This window comes from Podarcis vaucheri, assembly GCF_965113315.1.
Source record: "Podarcis vaucheri genome assembly, chromosome: 13".
Taxonomy (NCBI): Eukaryota; Metazoa; Chordata; class Lepidosauria; order Squamata; family Lacertidae; genus Podarcis; species Podarcis vaucheri.
In genome coordinates, this window is record NC_138751.1 from 15462110 (window position 1) to 15479488 (window position 17379).

Here is a 17379-nt window from a genome sequence, read left to right on the forward strand (position 1 = left end):
TGTTCGTAGAAGTAAGAAACACAACTATTTAAAAAAAAACCCACAATGGTGTGACAAGAGTTTATTGACAGTGATACTGGATTACACAGCACATCTCTTTACATGTTAGAAGAAAAGCCCAAAGAGATAATTGATAGTGGAATCTATATAAGTTTGCCATTGCTCTAACATTTCAGCTGTGGGGGGAAATGAGATTACCTATTTATTTATATTTACCTATTTATTTACTTCATTTTCACTCCACCTCAAGGTATGTACAAGACTAGACACACACAAAAAAAATTTGTTTGTTTAGTCATGTCCGACACTTCATGACCCCATGGACCAGAGCACGCCAGGCACTCCTGTCTTCCACTGCCTCCCGCAGTTTGGTCAAACTCATGCTGGTAGCTTCGAGAACACTATCTTGTCCTCTGTCGTCCCCTTCTCCTTGTGCCCTCCATCTTTCCCAACATCAGGGTCTTTTCCAGGGAGTCTTCTCTTCTCATGAGGTGGCCAAAGTATTGGAGCCTCAGGGCCCATTAACTCACCAAGAAACTTGTCTGGCTCCTTCAAAAATGGTACCCCCCCCAACTCACAACAGTATGTTAACACTATGTTAAGATTGCATTATGTTAAGAAAACTAGAGGGACATCATGCTCCCTGCAGATATTGATATAAAAATGAAGCTTTATTCCTCTCCTTCCAAATATGACCATGCAAGTGTTTTTCCCTCCCAAATGAGTCCCACAGAGCATCGTTAAGTGTAATGAAGATGATGGAATCACCTGCAATTCCTCTGATATCAGGGGGGCACCTCAGATGAACACCCAACATGGGTGGTGCTGTATGAATAAGAATACCAACAGCAATTATGGCGACACCTGAAGTCAGTGGCTTATTCAGTTATGTGGGGATGGCAGGATTAACCAAGCAATGGGAGGAGATACTTTGCATATGCTCGGAAACAACTTTATTGTATCCCAAAGTAAGTCATCACTGAGTCTAAGCACTAAGAACAAGATTGAGGAATCACACATGTGGAGCCTACATTTTGGAAGGCTTACCATTAAAATGTCTATAATTGACGGTACTTGGTGACCTCCAAGACAAAGCCCATAGAGGTTATTAAACCACAGGGAGATCATGCTCCTTGTAGGTATTGATGTTAAAATATAGCAACGGACATACACATTTCTCTCATCCCAAAATGGGACCATGCAAGTGTTTTCACCTGCTTCATGAGTCCCACAGGTCATTGCTCACAATAATGGTGTAGTCTCCATCTCATCTACCAACACAGAGCTCCCTCCAAAAAGGTCCTCAGAAGATGTATAAAAATAATTATGGTTTCGTCCAAAGTCCATGGCTTTAATGTCCCTAGAACATCCAAACAGCACACATGGGGCCAAGCAAGAACACTCTCCTCATCATCCCTAGTACTTTCTGCTCACAGAAGTGGTTACTCTGTGTGTGGACTCTACCACATCAAATTTCAACACTTGAAAGGAAAGCTCCTGTACAGAAAACAATCTCCCCCATATGGAGGGGAAGAGAGGGAGAAGAGAGATGTTTAGTCTTCCATCTGACATGGCAAGAATCATATGTGTAGCAATCTTTTCTCCCACTTGCCATCAAAAATAGTAAATCCCAGAATGACCGCTCCCCATCTCAAATGGGGGGCGCTTTTTGCGGGGTTGCGTGCAGCCCCTTGATCCTACACGATCCCCGGCAATGTAGCCTGTCTTCGCCTCAGATCTACATTTTCAATTGGAACAAACACAGAGCTGAAATAATAGGTTCTCAAAGTTTCACAAGGTTTCTTGCCTTAACCCTTGCTGTTAATCCAATCTACAAATCTCTAATACTCAGTACAAACAAACAAGCGCATTCCTGCAAATAAAGAAGTGTCAAAACAGGGACTGGGCCGTGCTGCAACCCCTTTTCCCTGATGTAGGGATAGGTGAATCAGTCAGTGTCAGTTTATCTTCGATTCTCATTTCTCCAATCTTAAAATCAGGATTCCAGTCCACACAGGAGCCCTCACTTGAACAATACACCATCTTGGCAGTATCCTTTTCCATCATATCTTCTTCAGCCTGGCTCTATGACCTCCTGGTGGGTCTTCTCTGTCATGTAAACTCTAGCAAACTGGTTCTCATAATTTTTTCTCTGGGCCACACTTTCAGAATAAAAATTACTTCACACCACACTGAATTGTTCATTGATAAGAAATACACTGGAAAGGGAAAAGGAACAACTAGCAGTGCTTGATTTATAACATAGAACACAACTACTTCATAATATGCTCATGGGACATCCAGAAAGTATTAAACAATGCAGCTACATAAGACCATGAACTATCCCGAAAATATAGTATTGACCGTCCTTGGATCTTCCTGCCACACTTGGCATCCTCTCCTACCATACCAGTGTGGCGTGCCACATCCTTTGACTCATAAGATATGTGGAAAAATAAACCTATAACTGAAGCGACCAGAGGCACAAGGAGAACCAAGAATAAAAGTCTCCATATTACATCAAGCAAAATGTTCAACCAATTCGAAGTTACTTATCCCAAATGTCTGGAGAGAGTTTTACATTTTCTTTTTTACGTATTCTTATTTTATGTATACAATAAAATCCCGCAAAATTGAGACAAAATGTTACCTTTGTTTTCCCTTTCAAAAAATATGTAGACTACACTTCCTTGGCTCAGAATTCCTTATGTGTCTCTTTTAATCTAACAGAGAAATACAAATAACTAAGACACACATTCCCTCTTTAAGCACATATGAACTATCACCCTCTTCAAGGTCACCTTTACTTCCTTATTCCTAAGGCTGTAGATCAAGGGATTCAACATGGAGGTAATCACCCCAGATAGCATGCTCACCATCCTGTCCCGGTCTGGATGGCGGCTGTTGAGAGGCCTAATGTAAGTGAAAATCATGGTACCATAGAAGAGGAGCACGACAATTACATGGGAGGCACAAGTGGAGAAGGCCTTGCGTTTCCCCTCAGCAGAACGGATCCTAAGGATGGTGGAGATGATGTAGATGTAAGAGACCAGTGTCACAAAGAAAGCCCCCACACCCAAAAACCCACCAACAATAAGGACCAACAATTCAGCTGTGTAAGTAGAAGCGCACGATAATGCCTGCACTGGTGCGATGTCACAGTAGTATTGATTGACTTTATTGGATCTGCAGAAAGGTAGAGTGAACGTCATTACTGTGTGCAGAAGGGAGTTGAGGAACCCTGTGACCCAGGTAACCGCTGCCAGCTGAAGACAAAGCTTCTTACTCATGATAACTGTGTATCGTAGAGGGTTGCATATGGCCACATAGCGGTCATAGGCCATGGCAGACAAGAGGTAGACCTCTGTCCCTACCAGTGCCACCAGGAAGTAGAGTTGTAGCACACAGCCAGCAAAGGAAATGGTATTGATCTCTAACAAGAAGTTCTCCAGCATCTTGGGCACTGTAGCTGTCGGGAAGCAGATGTCCAGCAAGGAAAGGTGGCTGAGGAAGAAATACATGGGGGTGTGCAAGTGAGAGCTAATTCCTATGGCAAGAAGAATTGTGCCATTTCCTACCAGTGTAATCAGGTAGATGAGCAAAATGGCAGCAAACAGGGAGAAGCGAACCGCAGGGAGATTAGAAATTCCCATAAGGATGAATTGTGTCACTAGCGTGCCATTCCCAATTTCTCTGTTCAGAAAGGAGATTTCCTGGAAGAGTTTGAAAGCATAAGAGAAACATAAAGCATGTTGAAGGCCTTTTGGGGCTCTTTGAAATCTCCTTTGGTTTTAATGGCCCTGGACAATTTTGTATCATCAACAAATCTGGCCACCTGACTCCTCATCACTTAGGAACAAGATTAAAAGCACAGGTCCCAATACCTTGGGGGAACTCTTTCTAAATCTCTCCAGTTGGAGAAGTGTCCCTTTATTCCTCTGCTTCTTTCTAACATAGCCAATTCCTAATCCGCAAGAGTGTTTGCCACCTAGCCAGCTGAAGCCTTCTGGAGAACTCAAACATTTGCTTACCATTTCCTAATATTTTGTTGGGCCTAATACAGTCTTTACTCGAATGTGGGTTTTTGAATTTTTCTGTGAGAACGCTCATCTAAGACATCTTCCTATTCACCTGAACATCCTTTCCAGAACATTCCATATATCACTCCCATTCCATAGATCATTTCTATTGAGGAGCCTTGCTCCTTCTATCTGTACTAGCTAAGGGCTTATCTACACTTACCTTTCCTCTGCTCTTTCCAACCACAGTCTGCATTCTAAATCTCCATGTCCAAGCACCGTGCTGTTGTTGTTGCAGAGCAGTGCCTGCGAAAAGCCACTCTCTAAAGCTCAGTAGGAGCAAACAGCAATCTGTGGAGAACCCGAATTGATGTTTGCTCCGATTGAGTGCTAAAGAGCATATTTTTGTGGGGAAAACTTCGAGGCAAAAAATGGAGGATATGGAGCTTTTAAGTGGGGACCTGTACCTGGAAAGAGTGCAGCAAAAGATGAGTGTAATTAACCCTTTTAAACATTATGTGTTCCCAGCTTCCTTCATCCTTGACCTTAATCATAACAATACCCCCATTAAACTAATAGCTAATACACACTTGCAATGACTGGCGCATATTCACACTTAATAATGCCTCTCATCCGGCTTGAGATCAAGGAAGAGTCTGTTCCTCCAGCAGCCCAGCCTTTCCCTTTAAGTCCCAGCATAAGCAGCACAAGGGAATAGCAGGCGCCAGAGCTCTGCCTCAGTGCCAGCAAACATCTCTTTATGTCTCCAATGACCAATGATAAGGCAAAAAGGTGTCCTTGATTTCCCAGCACAATAAACTGCAGCCCTGTGGATAATATTCATTCAAGAAGCTGCTCCCTGTAATATTAAGAGAATGCAATCTATGTTTTATGTCTTCCAATTTACCAAAGTTTGAAACGGTTCTGGTCCAGGCATTCTGCCCTTAGCAGGGGGGCCAACCTGATCAATTCCCCCCCACACACACACACACAGTTCAGCTACTTCCCTCTTCCCTTAAAGAGCCACATCTGGGGAGTCTTACAATAAGCCCAGTCTATGTATTCTGAGTCCCTCTGAACAAGTGTCTATACTGTTTCTTATAGGGACGCGAGTGGCGCTGTGGTCTAAACCACTGAGCCTCTTGGGCTTGCTGATCAGAAGGTCAGCGGTGGTTTGAATCCCCGTAACGGGGTGAGCTCCCATTGCTCTGTCCCAGCTCCTGCCAACCTAGCAGTTCGAAAGCACTCCAGTGCAAGTAGATAAATAGGTACTGCTGTGAGAGCCAGTGTGGTGTAGTGGTTAAGAGCAGTGGACTCGTAATCTGGTGAGCCGGGTTTGCTTCCCCGCTCCTCCACATGCAGCTGCTGGGTGACCTTGGGCCAGTCACACTTCTCTGAAGTCTCTCAGCCTCACTCACCTCACAGAGTGTTTGTTGTGGGGGAGGAAGGGAAAGGAGATTGTTAGTCGCTTTGAGACTCCTTAGGGTAGTGATAAAGCAGGATATCAAATCCAAACTCTTCTTCTTCTTCCATGGTGAGAAGGTAAACAGTGTTTCTGTGTGCTCTGGTTTCTGTCACAGTGTTCTGTTGCACCAGGAGAGGCTTAGTCATGCTGGCCACATGACCTGGAAAGCTGTCTATGGACAAACGCCAATTGCCTCAGCCTGAAAGTGAGATGAGCACCGCAACCCCATGGATGCCTTTGACTGGACTTAACTGTCCAGGGTTCCTTTACCTGTAGCTTTTTTTGCTGTTTCTTATTGAACCAATTCTTATAGAACCAGTTTAAACAAAGACATAGCTTAGCAGATCTCAAGTACATCCAGCAGAGTTGAAATAGATAAGAGTTTTTAATATATAACAAATTGAATGATTAAAAAGATGTGGATTACGTGGAGTAGTAGAAAACCAAAGGAACCAGGAAAAGGGTGGAAGGGAAGTCATATTCAGGTTTTCATGGATTTACCTGGGGAAAGCAGCGAGGCAAAGGGGGAAAAGGTGTTTGGACTCTACTTACAGAATAAGAGAGCAAGAAGAAAATGCATTTAAAGAAGACTGGGACGTGTTTATTGAGTATATGGAAAATAAGTGTGTACAGCTGAAAATGCTGGCAGTGTTAAGATAAATTCAGCAGAGTAAATAAATCTTGATGGATGTAATAGTGGAAAATTGATTTGAATGGTTAATGTAAAATCTGCAGGGATGTAAGATATGTAAAATGAACCATGGAAAGAGAAGAAATGAAGTTATTGGATATTTTATTTTATTTTTATAATGTTTTTATTCAGTTTTTTCAACTTACATTTATATTCAAATAGTAAGCATAATCATAAACATATAGGATTTCCTGAATCCTTGCACTTCCCTCCCCCCACTCCATGGATTCCATTGTCAATCTTTTTCAACTGCATTCCATTTTTACCATAGTTCTTGTTAGATTACAAGTGTTGTTACAATCCTGCCAAAGTTTTTAGTTGTTTACAGTGTTCTCCAAGGTAACTAATAAATGTTTCCCATACTTGTTAAAGTTTCTGTTTTCTAATTTTCTCATTTTCTCATTTTCGCCATTTTGGCGTAGTTCATCATCTTTATCAACCATTCTTCTCTGGTCACGACTTTAACTTCTTTTCATCTCTGGGCCAAAAGTATCCACGTTGCTGTCATTGCATACACGAATAATCTTTTCTGTTCTTTTGATATTTCTGCACCTAAAATTCCTAGTAAAAAAAGCTTCTGGTTTTTTTTCACAAAAGTTATTTTAAACATTTTTTTTCAATTCATTGTATATCATTTCTCAGAATGCTTTCGTTATTTTGCACATTCACCACATATAGAAGAAGGTGCCTTCTTCCTCCTTATATTTTCAACAGATATTTGAAGAATTTCTATACATTTTTGTTAGTTTAGTAGGTGTTAGATACCAATGATACATCATTTTCATATAGTTTTCCTTCAACATACAGCATGCTGTAAATTTTAAATCTTCCCTCCATAACTTTTCCCAAGATGAAAATTGTATATTATGCCCAATATCTTTTGCCCATTGTAGCATTACTGATTTAACTTCTTCATCTTTAGTATACCATTCTAGCAGCAGCTTATACATTTTTGAAAGTAACTTCACATTATTTTCCAGTAAATCTTTTTCAAACCTTGAAATTTCCTTATTAAATCCATTCCTTTTATCCATGTTAAATATATCATTTAATTGGTGGTATTGTAACCTATCAGTTACTAAGTGTCTTATATCCTCATTTTTTTTTCTTTTTAAGTGTTGCTCTACTTCTGTTAACAGCTCTTTATAGGTTGCCCATTCATTTTTTGCATTTAACTTTCAAGGATATAACTTCCAGTGGGAAGAGCCACCATCTTGTAGTTTTTTTATAATATTTTGTTGATAAACCATCTGACCCTGGTGATTTACCTAATTTTGTTTGGTTAATTACCTGTTGCAGTTCCATTGTTGTTATTGGTGCATTTACATCATTAATTTTCTCTTTAGGAAATTTTGGTACATTATTCTGCTTTAAATATTCCACAATTCTGTCCTTATTTTCTTTACCGGCTAAATATAGCTCTGTGTAATGTCTTACAAACTGTCTTCAAAGAGAAGTCATTGGATATTTTAAAATTTGTAAAACATTTATTTGAAAATAGTGGCTGAGGGTGTGGTTGGTTGTCTTTGGTTGGCTTTAGTGAGAACATGTATTTTTGAATCATGTTAGCCAGATTGATTCGTATGCTGTTGGCGGATTGTCGTTGTTCTCTTGTTGGGCTGTGTATGTGATAAAGGGGAACCAAACCTGGGTGAAGGCGTTTTCCTCTATTTGTCCCTGTGTCAGTTTCGGTTTCTCAAACTTCTTTTCTCTGGGCCACACTTTCAGAATAAAAATTACCTCACACCACACTGAATTGTTTATTGATGAGTAATACATTGGAAAAGGGAAAGGAAAAACTCCCAGCAGTGCTTGATTTATAACACAGAACACAACTACTTCATAATATGCTCATGGGACATCCAGAAAGTATTAAGCAATGCAGCTACATAAGACCATGAACCATTCCCAAAACATAATACTCAGTGTCCTTGGATATTCTTGCCACACTTGTCATCCTCTACTGCCACACCAGTGTGGCACGCCACATCCTTTGACTCACAAGATATGCAGAAACATAGACCTTTAACTGAAATGACCAGAGCCACGAGGAGAACCAAGAATAAAAGTCTCCCTATTACATCAAGCAAATTCCTGGTGTCTAGAGAGACTGATGGGGGAGAGAGAGTTTTACAATTTTTTTCTTTTTGGTATTCAAAAAAATCTCAGGAAACTGAGGCAAAGGGTTACCTGTGTTTTCCCTTTCAAAAATTGGATATACTGTACTACTTTTCCTTGGCTCAGAATTACTTATGCGCTCATTCCACCTTAACTGAGAAATACAAATAACTAAGCCACACATTTGCTCTTTAAGCATTTATGAACTATTACCCTCTTCAAAGCCCCTTTCACCTCCTTATTTCTGAGACTGTAGATCAAGGGGTTCAACATGGGCGCAATTACCCCATAGAGCATGCTCACCATCCTGTCCTGGTCTGGATGGTGGCTGGAGGAAGGCCTTAAGTAAGTGAAGAGGATTGTCCCATAGAAGAGGCACACCACAATTAGATGAGAGGCACAAGTGGAGAAGGCCTTGCGTTTCCCCTCAGCAGAACGTATCCTAAGGATGGTGGAGATGATATGGATGTAGGAGACCAGCGTCACCATAAAAGCCCCCACACCCAAAATCCCACCAACAATGAAGACAACCATCTCAGCCACATAGGTGGAAGCACATGATAAGGCCAAGACTGGAGGGATGTCACAGTAGTATTGATTGACTCTATTGGATCTGCAGAAAGGTAGAGTGAAAGTCAACACCGTGTGTAGAAGGGAGTTGAGGAACCCTGTGACCCATGTACCAGCAGCCATCTGAAGACAAAGCTTCTTGCTCATGATGACCGTGTATCGCAGAGGGTTGCATATGGCCACATAGCGGTCATAGGCCATGACAGCCAAGAGGAAGACCTCTGTCCCTGCCAAGGCTATCAGGAAGTAGACTTGCAGCACACACCCAACAAAGGAAATGGTATTTCTCTCTGACAAGAGGTTCTCTAGCATCTTGGGCATTGTAGCTGTGGGGCAGCAGATGTCCAGCAGGGAAAGGTTGCTGAGGAAGAAATACATGGGGTTGTGCAAATGAGAGTCAGCTGCTATGGCAAGCAAGATAGCACCATTTCCTATCAGGGTCACCAGGTAGATGAGCAAAAAGGCAGCAAAGAGGGAGAAGCGGACAGCTGGGAGATCAGAAAGTCCGGTTAGGATAAATTCTGTCACTAGGGTGCCATTCCCTATTTCACCATTCAGAAAGGAGCTTTCCTGGAAGAGTTTGGAAGCATAAGAGACACATGAAACATGTTGAATGCTGCAGACATAGTAGGGATTGAGATGAGCTCCAAGAGGATCTCTCCAAATCAGGATTGTGAGAAATTAAATGGGAAAGTACAATTCAATGTAAGAGAATGTGAAGGGATCCACACTGGGGCAAACGATCCAATATTCACATTTACCTCAATGGGGTTTGGACACTGGGTCAGCATCTTTACTGAGCCATCAATTTACAACCCCAAGGTCTCTTTCCTGGTCATCCACTGGAAGTTGTGACCCCATATGTAAATATGTGAGCTTAAGGTTTATTCATTTTTTATTTTGCACCAACATGCATCACTTGTTTACATTTACAGTGGTACCTTGGGTTACATACACTTCAGGTTACATACGCTTCAGGTTACAGACTCCGCTAACCCAGAAATAGTACCTCGGGTTAAGAACTTTGCTTCAGGATGAGAACAGAAATTGTGCTCCAGCGGTGTGGCGGCAGCAGGAGGCCCAATAAGCTAAAGTGGTGCTTCAGATTAAGAACAGTTTGAGGTTAAGAACGGACCTCCGGAACGAATTAAGTACTTAACCCGAGGTACCACTGTAATTGTATTTCCCATTTTATTTCACTCGGTTTGAGTAGGTCCTTCGGAGCTCTTTGCAATCACTTTTTTTTTTTAATGGCACTGAACAATTAGTATCATTAACAAACTTGGCCACCTCAATTCTCACACCTGACACCTCATCACTTAGGAACAAGATTAAAAGCACAGGTCCCAATACCGAACCTTGGGGGACTCCACTTTCTGAAACTCTCCAGTAGGAGAAGTGTCCGTTTAATCCTTTGCTTTCTTCTATTTAACCAATTCCTGATCTGCAAGAGTGTTTACCACCTAGCCAGCTGAAGCATTCTGGAGAACTCAAAGATTTGCTTTCCATTCCATAACGTTTTGTTTGGCCTAATAAAGCCTTTGTTCTAAACAGGATTTTTGAATTTTTCTGTGAGAATTCTCATCTAAGGCATCTTTCTATTCACCTGAACATCCTTTCCAGAACATTCCATGTACCACTCCCATACCATATAACCTTGCCATTGAGGAGCCTTGCTCCTCTCTGTACTAGCTAAGGGCTTATCTACACTCACCTTTCCTCCGCTCTTTCCAGTCACGGTTCCCACTTTAGAGTTTCACGTCCAATCATCTTTTTTTAATTATTATTCCAGAGCTTTGCCTGTGAAAGCCAACTCTCTAAAGCTCAGTAGGAGCAAACAGCAATCTGTGGAGAACCCAAATTGATGTTTGCTCCGATTGAGCACTGAAGAATAGGTTTCCACAGGGAAACTCTGAAGCAAAAAAAACCCTCCGCAGCTTTTAAGCACTGGCCTGTGCCTGGAAAGAGTGGAGCAATATGCAAGTGTTCCCCGCTTCCTGCATCCTTGAGCTTCATCATAACAGCCCCATTAAGCCAATAGCTAATACACACTTGCAATGACTGGCGCATATTCATTCCTCCAAAGGTCTCACTTAAGAATGCCTCTCTTGAGATCAAGGAAGAGTCTATTCCTCCAGCAGCCCAGCCTTTCACTTTAAGTCCCAGCATGAGGAGCACAAGGGAATAGCAGGTGACGGAGCTCTGCCTCAGTGCCAGCAAACATCTCTTTTTGTCTCCAATGACCAATGATAAGACAAAAAGGTGTGCTTGATTTCCCAGCACAATAAGCTGCAGCCCTAGGAAAATTATTCATTCCAGAAGCTGCTCCCTGTAATGTTAAGGGAATGCAGTCTGTGTTTTATGTATTCAAGTTCACCAAAGTCAGAAGCAGTTCTGGTCCACATTTCCCCCCCCCCAAAAGGGGGGGGAGTTCAGGAGCTGTAAAGACTAGTCCTTCAGGTGGTTGAAGAGAGATTTTTTTTGTAGGCTTTTATCATGTCTTGTGTGCAGAGGCGTACCTAGGCTCCCTTGCACCCTTCACAAGGACCTGTATTGGGGCCTCTGAAGCCGGAATAGAATGGGGACAAGAAACTCAAAAAGGTTTCTTTTCATTTCCTTTCGGGGCAGATTTGAGGGTAAACCATACACAGCACGGGTCTGCCCTTGTGGCTCGTTGGAAGTTGAAACTGCTTCACATGTACTACTACATTGTCGTCTTTATGAGGATATACGTTTGACTTTTATTACACCTGTTTTGCAAAAGTCCAGGAAAGAATCGGAACACCATAGTTTAAAACTACTGCTAGAGGACAAGAATCCCAAGACTACATTAAATGTAGCCAAATTCTGTGTGTCTGCAATTAATCGCAGGAAGCAAGTGGTATCCCATAATGACCAAACCCCTAAATGTTAATTACAGGGGGGCATGCCAATAATTAATTTTAATTTTTTATATTTAAATCCTTCAAATTGTCCTCTGTATTTCTGATATATATATTTTTTTATGATCTGTGATATTGTGTGTGTTGATGCTGGTCTGTGACCGTATTAATAAATTCATTCATTCATTTCCTTTCATGCCCCACCAGTGACTTTCCCATGGTAATCACGGTCTGGGCTGCTTCCCCTCCTCCTCCTCCTCCATCGGCCCATTTTCTGAGCAGGCAGGCAGGCTCCTAGCCATTCTGAGCCAGAGTGGAGAGTCACGGTTTTTGTGCTCCCCCTGGCCCTGACCTGACCAACTCCTAGGTGCACCCCTGCATGTGTGTTTGGGTTTGTTCTAAATAAATTAGTTTGGCCAGCATCCCTCCTGTAAAGAGTGCTTCTTACGCTCCCCACAGTTCAGCTACTTCCCTCACAAGCTTAAAAGGCCGCACCTAGGGAGCCTGAAACCAAGCCCAGTCTATGTATTTTGAGTCCTTACAAACAAGTGTCTACAGATGCAGCTCAGCCAACTTCTAAATGAGCCCCAGAGCAGTTATAAAACTGTGAGGAGATTATGTTGAAGCAGTTATGGAAACAGTTATGGAAGGTCATTGCTAAGGGTAATGAATGTCTACAAAAAAAAATAACATATCACTTGGGAAGATAGGTGAACTAACGCCAGTGTACTGGAAGAAGCAAAGATCACCAGTGTCAAAGCAATAATTCTTCAACATCAACTTTGTTGGACTGGTCATGTTGTGTGGATGCCTGGTGATCGTCTTCCAAAGCAACTACTCTATTCTGAACTTAAAAATGGAAAGTGTAATGCTGGTGATCAACAAAAGAGGTTTAAAGACTGTCTCAAAGCAAATCTAAAAAAATGTAGTATAAACACTAACAATTGGGAAATATTGTGAGCAGCCTTTACCAAAGATGTTGTGGGCTTTGAAGACACTTGAACTCAGGATGAAAGGGAGAAACGTGGCAAACCCTCACCATGATCAACTTCTATCCAGAAACCTACGTTCCCCACTGTGGAAGGACGTGTGGATCCAGAATTGGCCTCCACTGTCACTTGCGGACTCACTGTTAAAACTGTGTTTATGGAAGACAATCTTACTCAGCTACGAGTGATCGCCAAAGAAATAAAGAAGCAGCCATCTCCAGCTTCTCTACTTAGGGCTTATCCACATTTACCTTTTGTCTCGCACTTTCTAGGCAACAGGTCCTCACTTTCCCAGTCCATGTCCAAGCAAAGGATGCTTGTGTTTTGGTCTCGTGCTCTCATGTGAATCAGCTCCTTCCTGCGCGAGCTCGGAACCATAAAACGAGGGTCCTGATTTTGATCAGCAAGATGTTGGAGGCATGCAATACACAAGTGCACCATGACCCCTCTTCTGCCCCTCTGTGCCTGGCAAGAATTATAGTTAATAATTTGTCTACTTTGTCATGTTTCTCCCAATGAACCTCGATTACTGTATCTGAAAAACCATGATCCATCTCCATTGTTCCCCAAAGTACCTAACAGGGGCATTCTGTGGTGCAGATTAAATGATCAGAGCATTACCTACACTTACCTCCTTTTGGTATTCTGGTTAGGGTGCGGGTTGGGTCGTCTCTACCAAACCAACCATAATTTGTCATCTAGTAACACAGAGCCAGAATCTTTGTGGGAGGCAGTTCCCCTAGCATAGGGGTGGGAACCTGTAGCTCTCCAGATGTTGTAAGACTTCCAACTCAGATCAACCTCAGCCAGTGTAGCTGAAGGTTAGGATTTATAGGATTCATAAATCCACAGCATCTGGATTGCCCTGCCCCTGCCTTAACCCGGCATTTGAGCTCAATTCCTTGCAGTATTTATGTTTCCTGAACACAGGGAAGCAGCTTGGGGCTATTTAGAGGCACATGTCCTCAGCAAGTGTGGTAAGAATTTAGATGAAAACAGGATTTCTGTCAGAAAAGTTTTATTCAAAAGTTTATTATATGGGTGGTGCCCTGAGGTACCATCCCAGCAACAATCACTTTTTACATTCCACACAACATCGTTTCCTACCCATGGTTTTCGTCAAGGCCACTTTGACCTCCTTGTTCCTCAAACTGTAGATTATGGGGTTCAACATGGAGGTCACAACTGTGTAGAACAGGGCCAGCAGCTTGTCGCTCGATGCCGAGTAGCTGGATTTGGGCCTAAGGTACGTAATGATGCCTGAACCGTAGAACAGGGAGACAACGATGAGATGGGACGAGCAAGTGGAGAAGGCCTTGCGCCTGCCCTCGGCTGAGGGCATCCTCAAAATAGAGGTGATGATGTATACATAGGACGTGAGGATCAGAAGGAAAGGGGCCGTGATGAAAAGTACAGCCACCATATAGACTGCAACAACGTTCATTGAAGTATCGCCACATGCTAGCGTCAGGAGAGGAGGGATGTCACAGAAGAAGTGGTTGATCCTGTTGGGCCCGCAGTAAGTCAGGCTAAAGACATAGTTCGTTTGACCCAGTCCAACCATCACTCCCACCGACCATGAGGCCACTGAAAGCTGGGCACAGACGCCTCGGTTCATGACAACACTGTACCGCAGCGGGTTGCAAATGGCCACATAGCGGTCGTAAGCCATGGCAGCAAGGAGACAGCATTCCGTGATGCCAAAGAGGGTGAAAAAGTACATCTGGGTAGCGCAGCCCCAGAGAGAGATCCTCCCATTCTCCGACAACAGGTTAGCCAGCATCTTGGGGACAATGGCTGTGGTGTAGCATATTTCCAACAGAGACAGGTTCGTCAAGAAGAAGTACATGGGCGTGTGGAGGGCCGGGTTTAACTTGATCACGGTGGTGATGATGGAATTCCCTGCGAGCGACACAGTGTACATGGAAAGGACCAGTGCAAAAAGGAGCATTCGCAGGTGCGGCAGCCCAGAGAAACCGACAAAGATGAACTCGCTCACCAGGGAAGAATGATTGGACATGGACCGCAACAGAGAATGACTCAGCTGCAGAAGATCGGAGACATAGATGGGGAAAGCTAGCCAGTCGCAAATGATCTACAGTTCTCTTCCCATTGCTTAGCACAGGGCTTACCCACACTTGCCTTTGCCTCTCTGTCCAGCAAAGTTCTGTGTCCAAGTGTGGTTTTTTTGCTCCAGAGCTTTTCCCACAAAAAACCCCTGCTCTTCAGCATTCAATCAGAGCAAACATCAATTCAGGTTATCTGCGGGTTGCTGTTTGCGCTGATTGAATTTTAAAGAGCGTGTTTTTGCGGGGAAAGCACCAGAGTGGCAGGGAAAGGGTGCTTGGACGCTGTGCTTTAAAGTGTGGGCCATGCCTGGAAAGAGCAGAGGAAAAGTGGATAAGCCCTGGCAGAGGTTTCAGGACTTAATTTTGACTCATCTGACACACACACTCTGACTTGGAAGTCCCCCCCTTTTAGCGCCAGATGTATAGGGTTGCGGTGTGGAGCTAAGGTGAAGAAAATATACACACACAAGATTTCAGCGGGAAGTTACGGGGTGAGCAAAGTTTGGGAACAAAGTAGCATGTCCTCTTCAAAAATTTTGTGGGAGCAAATAGTATTGAGAGCAGCATCACATATAACCACGGCAGTACTCCGATGAGCACAAATAAACATGAATGCACAACAGAGGGGACTTTGAAGGATCCCATGAATTGAATATGCTGCGGATCTTCCCCATGCAAGGAACACATTTTGCCACTGCTCAAAAGAAAGCCTGATACCTGCACCTTAGGAAACAAAACTGTTCACTAACCAGGCATCTAATCTGGAAAAAAAGGCATCTAACATAACAACTGACATGTGGAAGACCTCTGATCATCCTATGTGACACTCGGTGTTTTCAGGATGGGGAAAGCAGAGCTAATCCGTTTTTCTGTTTACAAAAATGAGCTGGTTGATACTTCTGGAAAGCTCACGGGGAGGACACGAAGACAGGAGCTCAGCTGCATTGTTTGTCCCCAGTACCTGATCTTCTCCAGAAGTAGACTGCATCTATATGTGGAGGTCATGTTTTGCAACCAAGACTAACAGCTGTGGATAAACCCAGCTTCTGTTAACTTGCCTAATATTTGAACTATCACATGGTGATCTTGCTACACTGGAATTACCCCGAGGCAATTTTTAAAACTCAAAATGAAGTTCTGAAATCAAGTTTTGACTGATCAATCAATGCATACTTTACAGCCTTAGCGGGTGACTCAGTGGAGCATTTGCCAAGGCTGGCTGCAATGCCAAACCAATTCGTGGGAAAACACCAATCTCCAAATGAACTATAGAATGCAAGTTCTGCTGAAGGAAGCTATTTGGGCCTGTTGCTCTCCAGATGTTCTTGGATTACAAATCCCATCATCCCTGACGTACTGAGAACTGAAGTCCAGCAACATCCGCCCAGCAGCAGGTTGCCTCAAGCAAGATTTTTAAGCTGAGCGTTATTGCACTCAGATACCGTGCATATAGCATTATTCACTTATTTTGAGTTGGTTCCCTGTAAAATTCTGTGTGAATGACTATCGCACTACAGTGGGCGCTATATGTGTGTTGTTTCAGAATGCATCATAATTATTCCAGAAATCTGGAAGGAGTAAAATGGCTCTTACGTCTTCCAAGCATCCAAAGAAGCAACACTCAAACTGATGCCTCCCAAGAGCAGATGTAAATATAACAGATCAAGGAAGAACTGAGCCACAAATGCCTTTAGAAAGGTGCACTGATGTCAAAACTTAAACAACAGCCTCCCTGTTCAGACACACAGACAACCTGCACTCACCTCTGAAAACATGACCCAACCCATCATCTGAGGAGAAGCCTCCAGGCTGATCTGACTGATACCTTTCTACCATCACATCTTCCTCCCCTGAGGTGTCATCAGTAGACCCACACCCTCCCTTTCCCAGAAGCATCCAGGTATAACAAGTCTCTTTGGGTACAGTTTCTGCAGGGATCTGGCTCTCTAGCTCCCTTAGATGCTTGTCAGGGAAAGCTGTGCTGTTGGCAATTGTCTGAGGACACCATTTCGCTTCGTCCTGTTTACAAGAAGAGAAAGGAATCTGAGCAGCCCGGAAAGGAGGGCCGCCTCTGTACCTCCGGAAGTTCTTGAACTCCATCTCCCATCAGCCTCAGCCAGCACAAGCCAACGGTCGGGGATGATGGGAGCTGTAGTTCAAACACCTGGATGGGCCGCAAGTTAGCCAACGCTGCTCCAGAGTTGCTGCTACCTTTGGCAGAGAGTAAGCTAAGGAGAGTGGCAGATGAAGGTGATTGACTACATGGGACTGGCTGAAATGACTGACAGAATCCGAGACCAGGGGAAAGAGACGGCGGAAGAAGATTGGAAGAAATTTAAAATTTATCTTAAAAAATATTGTAAAATTAATGAATGTTAAAATGTTGTGGTTATATAAAGTAAGGGATTACAGCTGTAAAAGATTAAGTAAAAGAAAAGAAAAGAAAAATTGGATAAAATTAAGGGGAAGGATTTGCTGAAATAATTTGGGGAATTGGAATGCAGAAAGGGGAGGTATGGGGAAGTCGATGAAGTAAGTTTAAGAAAAAATGAGTTGAAATTATACGTGTTTGTTTG

The 17379-nt window shown here is 43.0% G+C and overlaps 3 protein-coding genes across 3 annotated transcripts in view; all 3 read right to left on the reverse strand.

Annotated features, from left to right (window-relative positions):
- Positions 1 to 17379, reverse strand: part of LOC309517116 (mitogen-activated protein kinase 7-like) — a 179189-nt gene that overhangs the window by 130095 nt on the left and 31715 nt on the right. The window lies entirely within an intron of this gene.
- On the reverse strand, positions 2745 to 4275 carry LOC309516507 (olfactory receptor 5V1-like; the record flags this gene model as incomplete). The annotated part of the gene is made up of 2 exons (XM_082195271.1): positions 2745 to 3713; positions 4243 to 4275. 2 exons carry the CDS (start codon positions 4273 to 4275, stop codon positions 2745 to 2747), a joined length of 1002 nt encoding a protein of 333 aa, XP_082051397.1.
- On the reverse strand, positions 8279 to 17034 carry LOC309516508 (uncharacterized protein). Its single transcript, XM_082195272.1, has 2 exons — positions 13811 to 17034; positions 8279 to 9521 (listed from the first exon to the last, which is right to left on the reverse strand). The coding sequence occupies exons 1-2, from the start codon at positions 14752 to 14754 to the stop codon at positions 8465 to 8467; spliced, it is 2001 nt and encodes a 666-aa protein (XP_082051398.1). The 5' UTR covers positions 14755 to 17034; the 3' UTR covers positions 8279 to 8464.

Excerpts from the sequence above, each read along its gene's own strand:
- LOC309516508 (XM_082195272.1), bottom strand. The coding sequence starts at position 14,754 with ATGTCCAATCATTCTTCCCTGGTGAGCGAGTTCATCTTTGTCGGTTTC. Across the intron at positions 9,522-13,810 it reads TGTTGTGTGGAATGTAAAAA|AGATCCTCTTGGAGCTCATC; the intron begins GTGATTGTTGCT and ends CCTGATTTGGAG.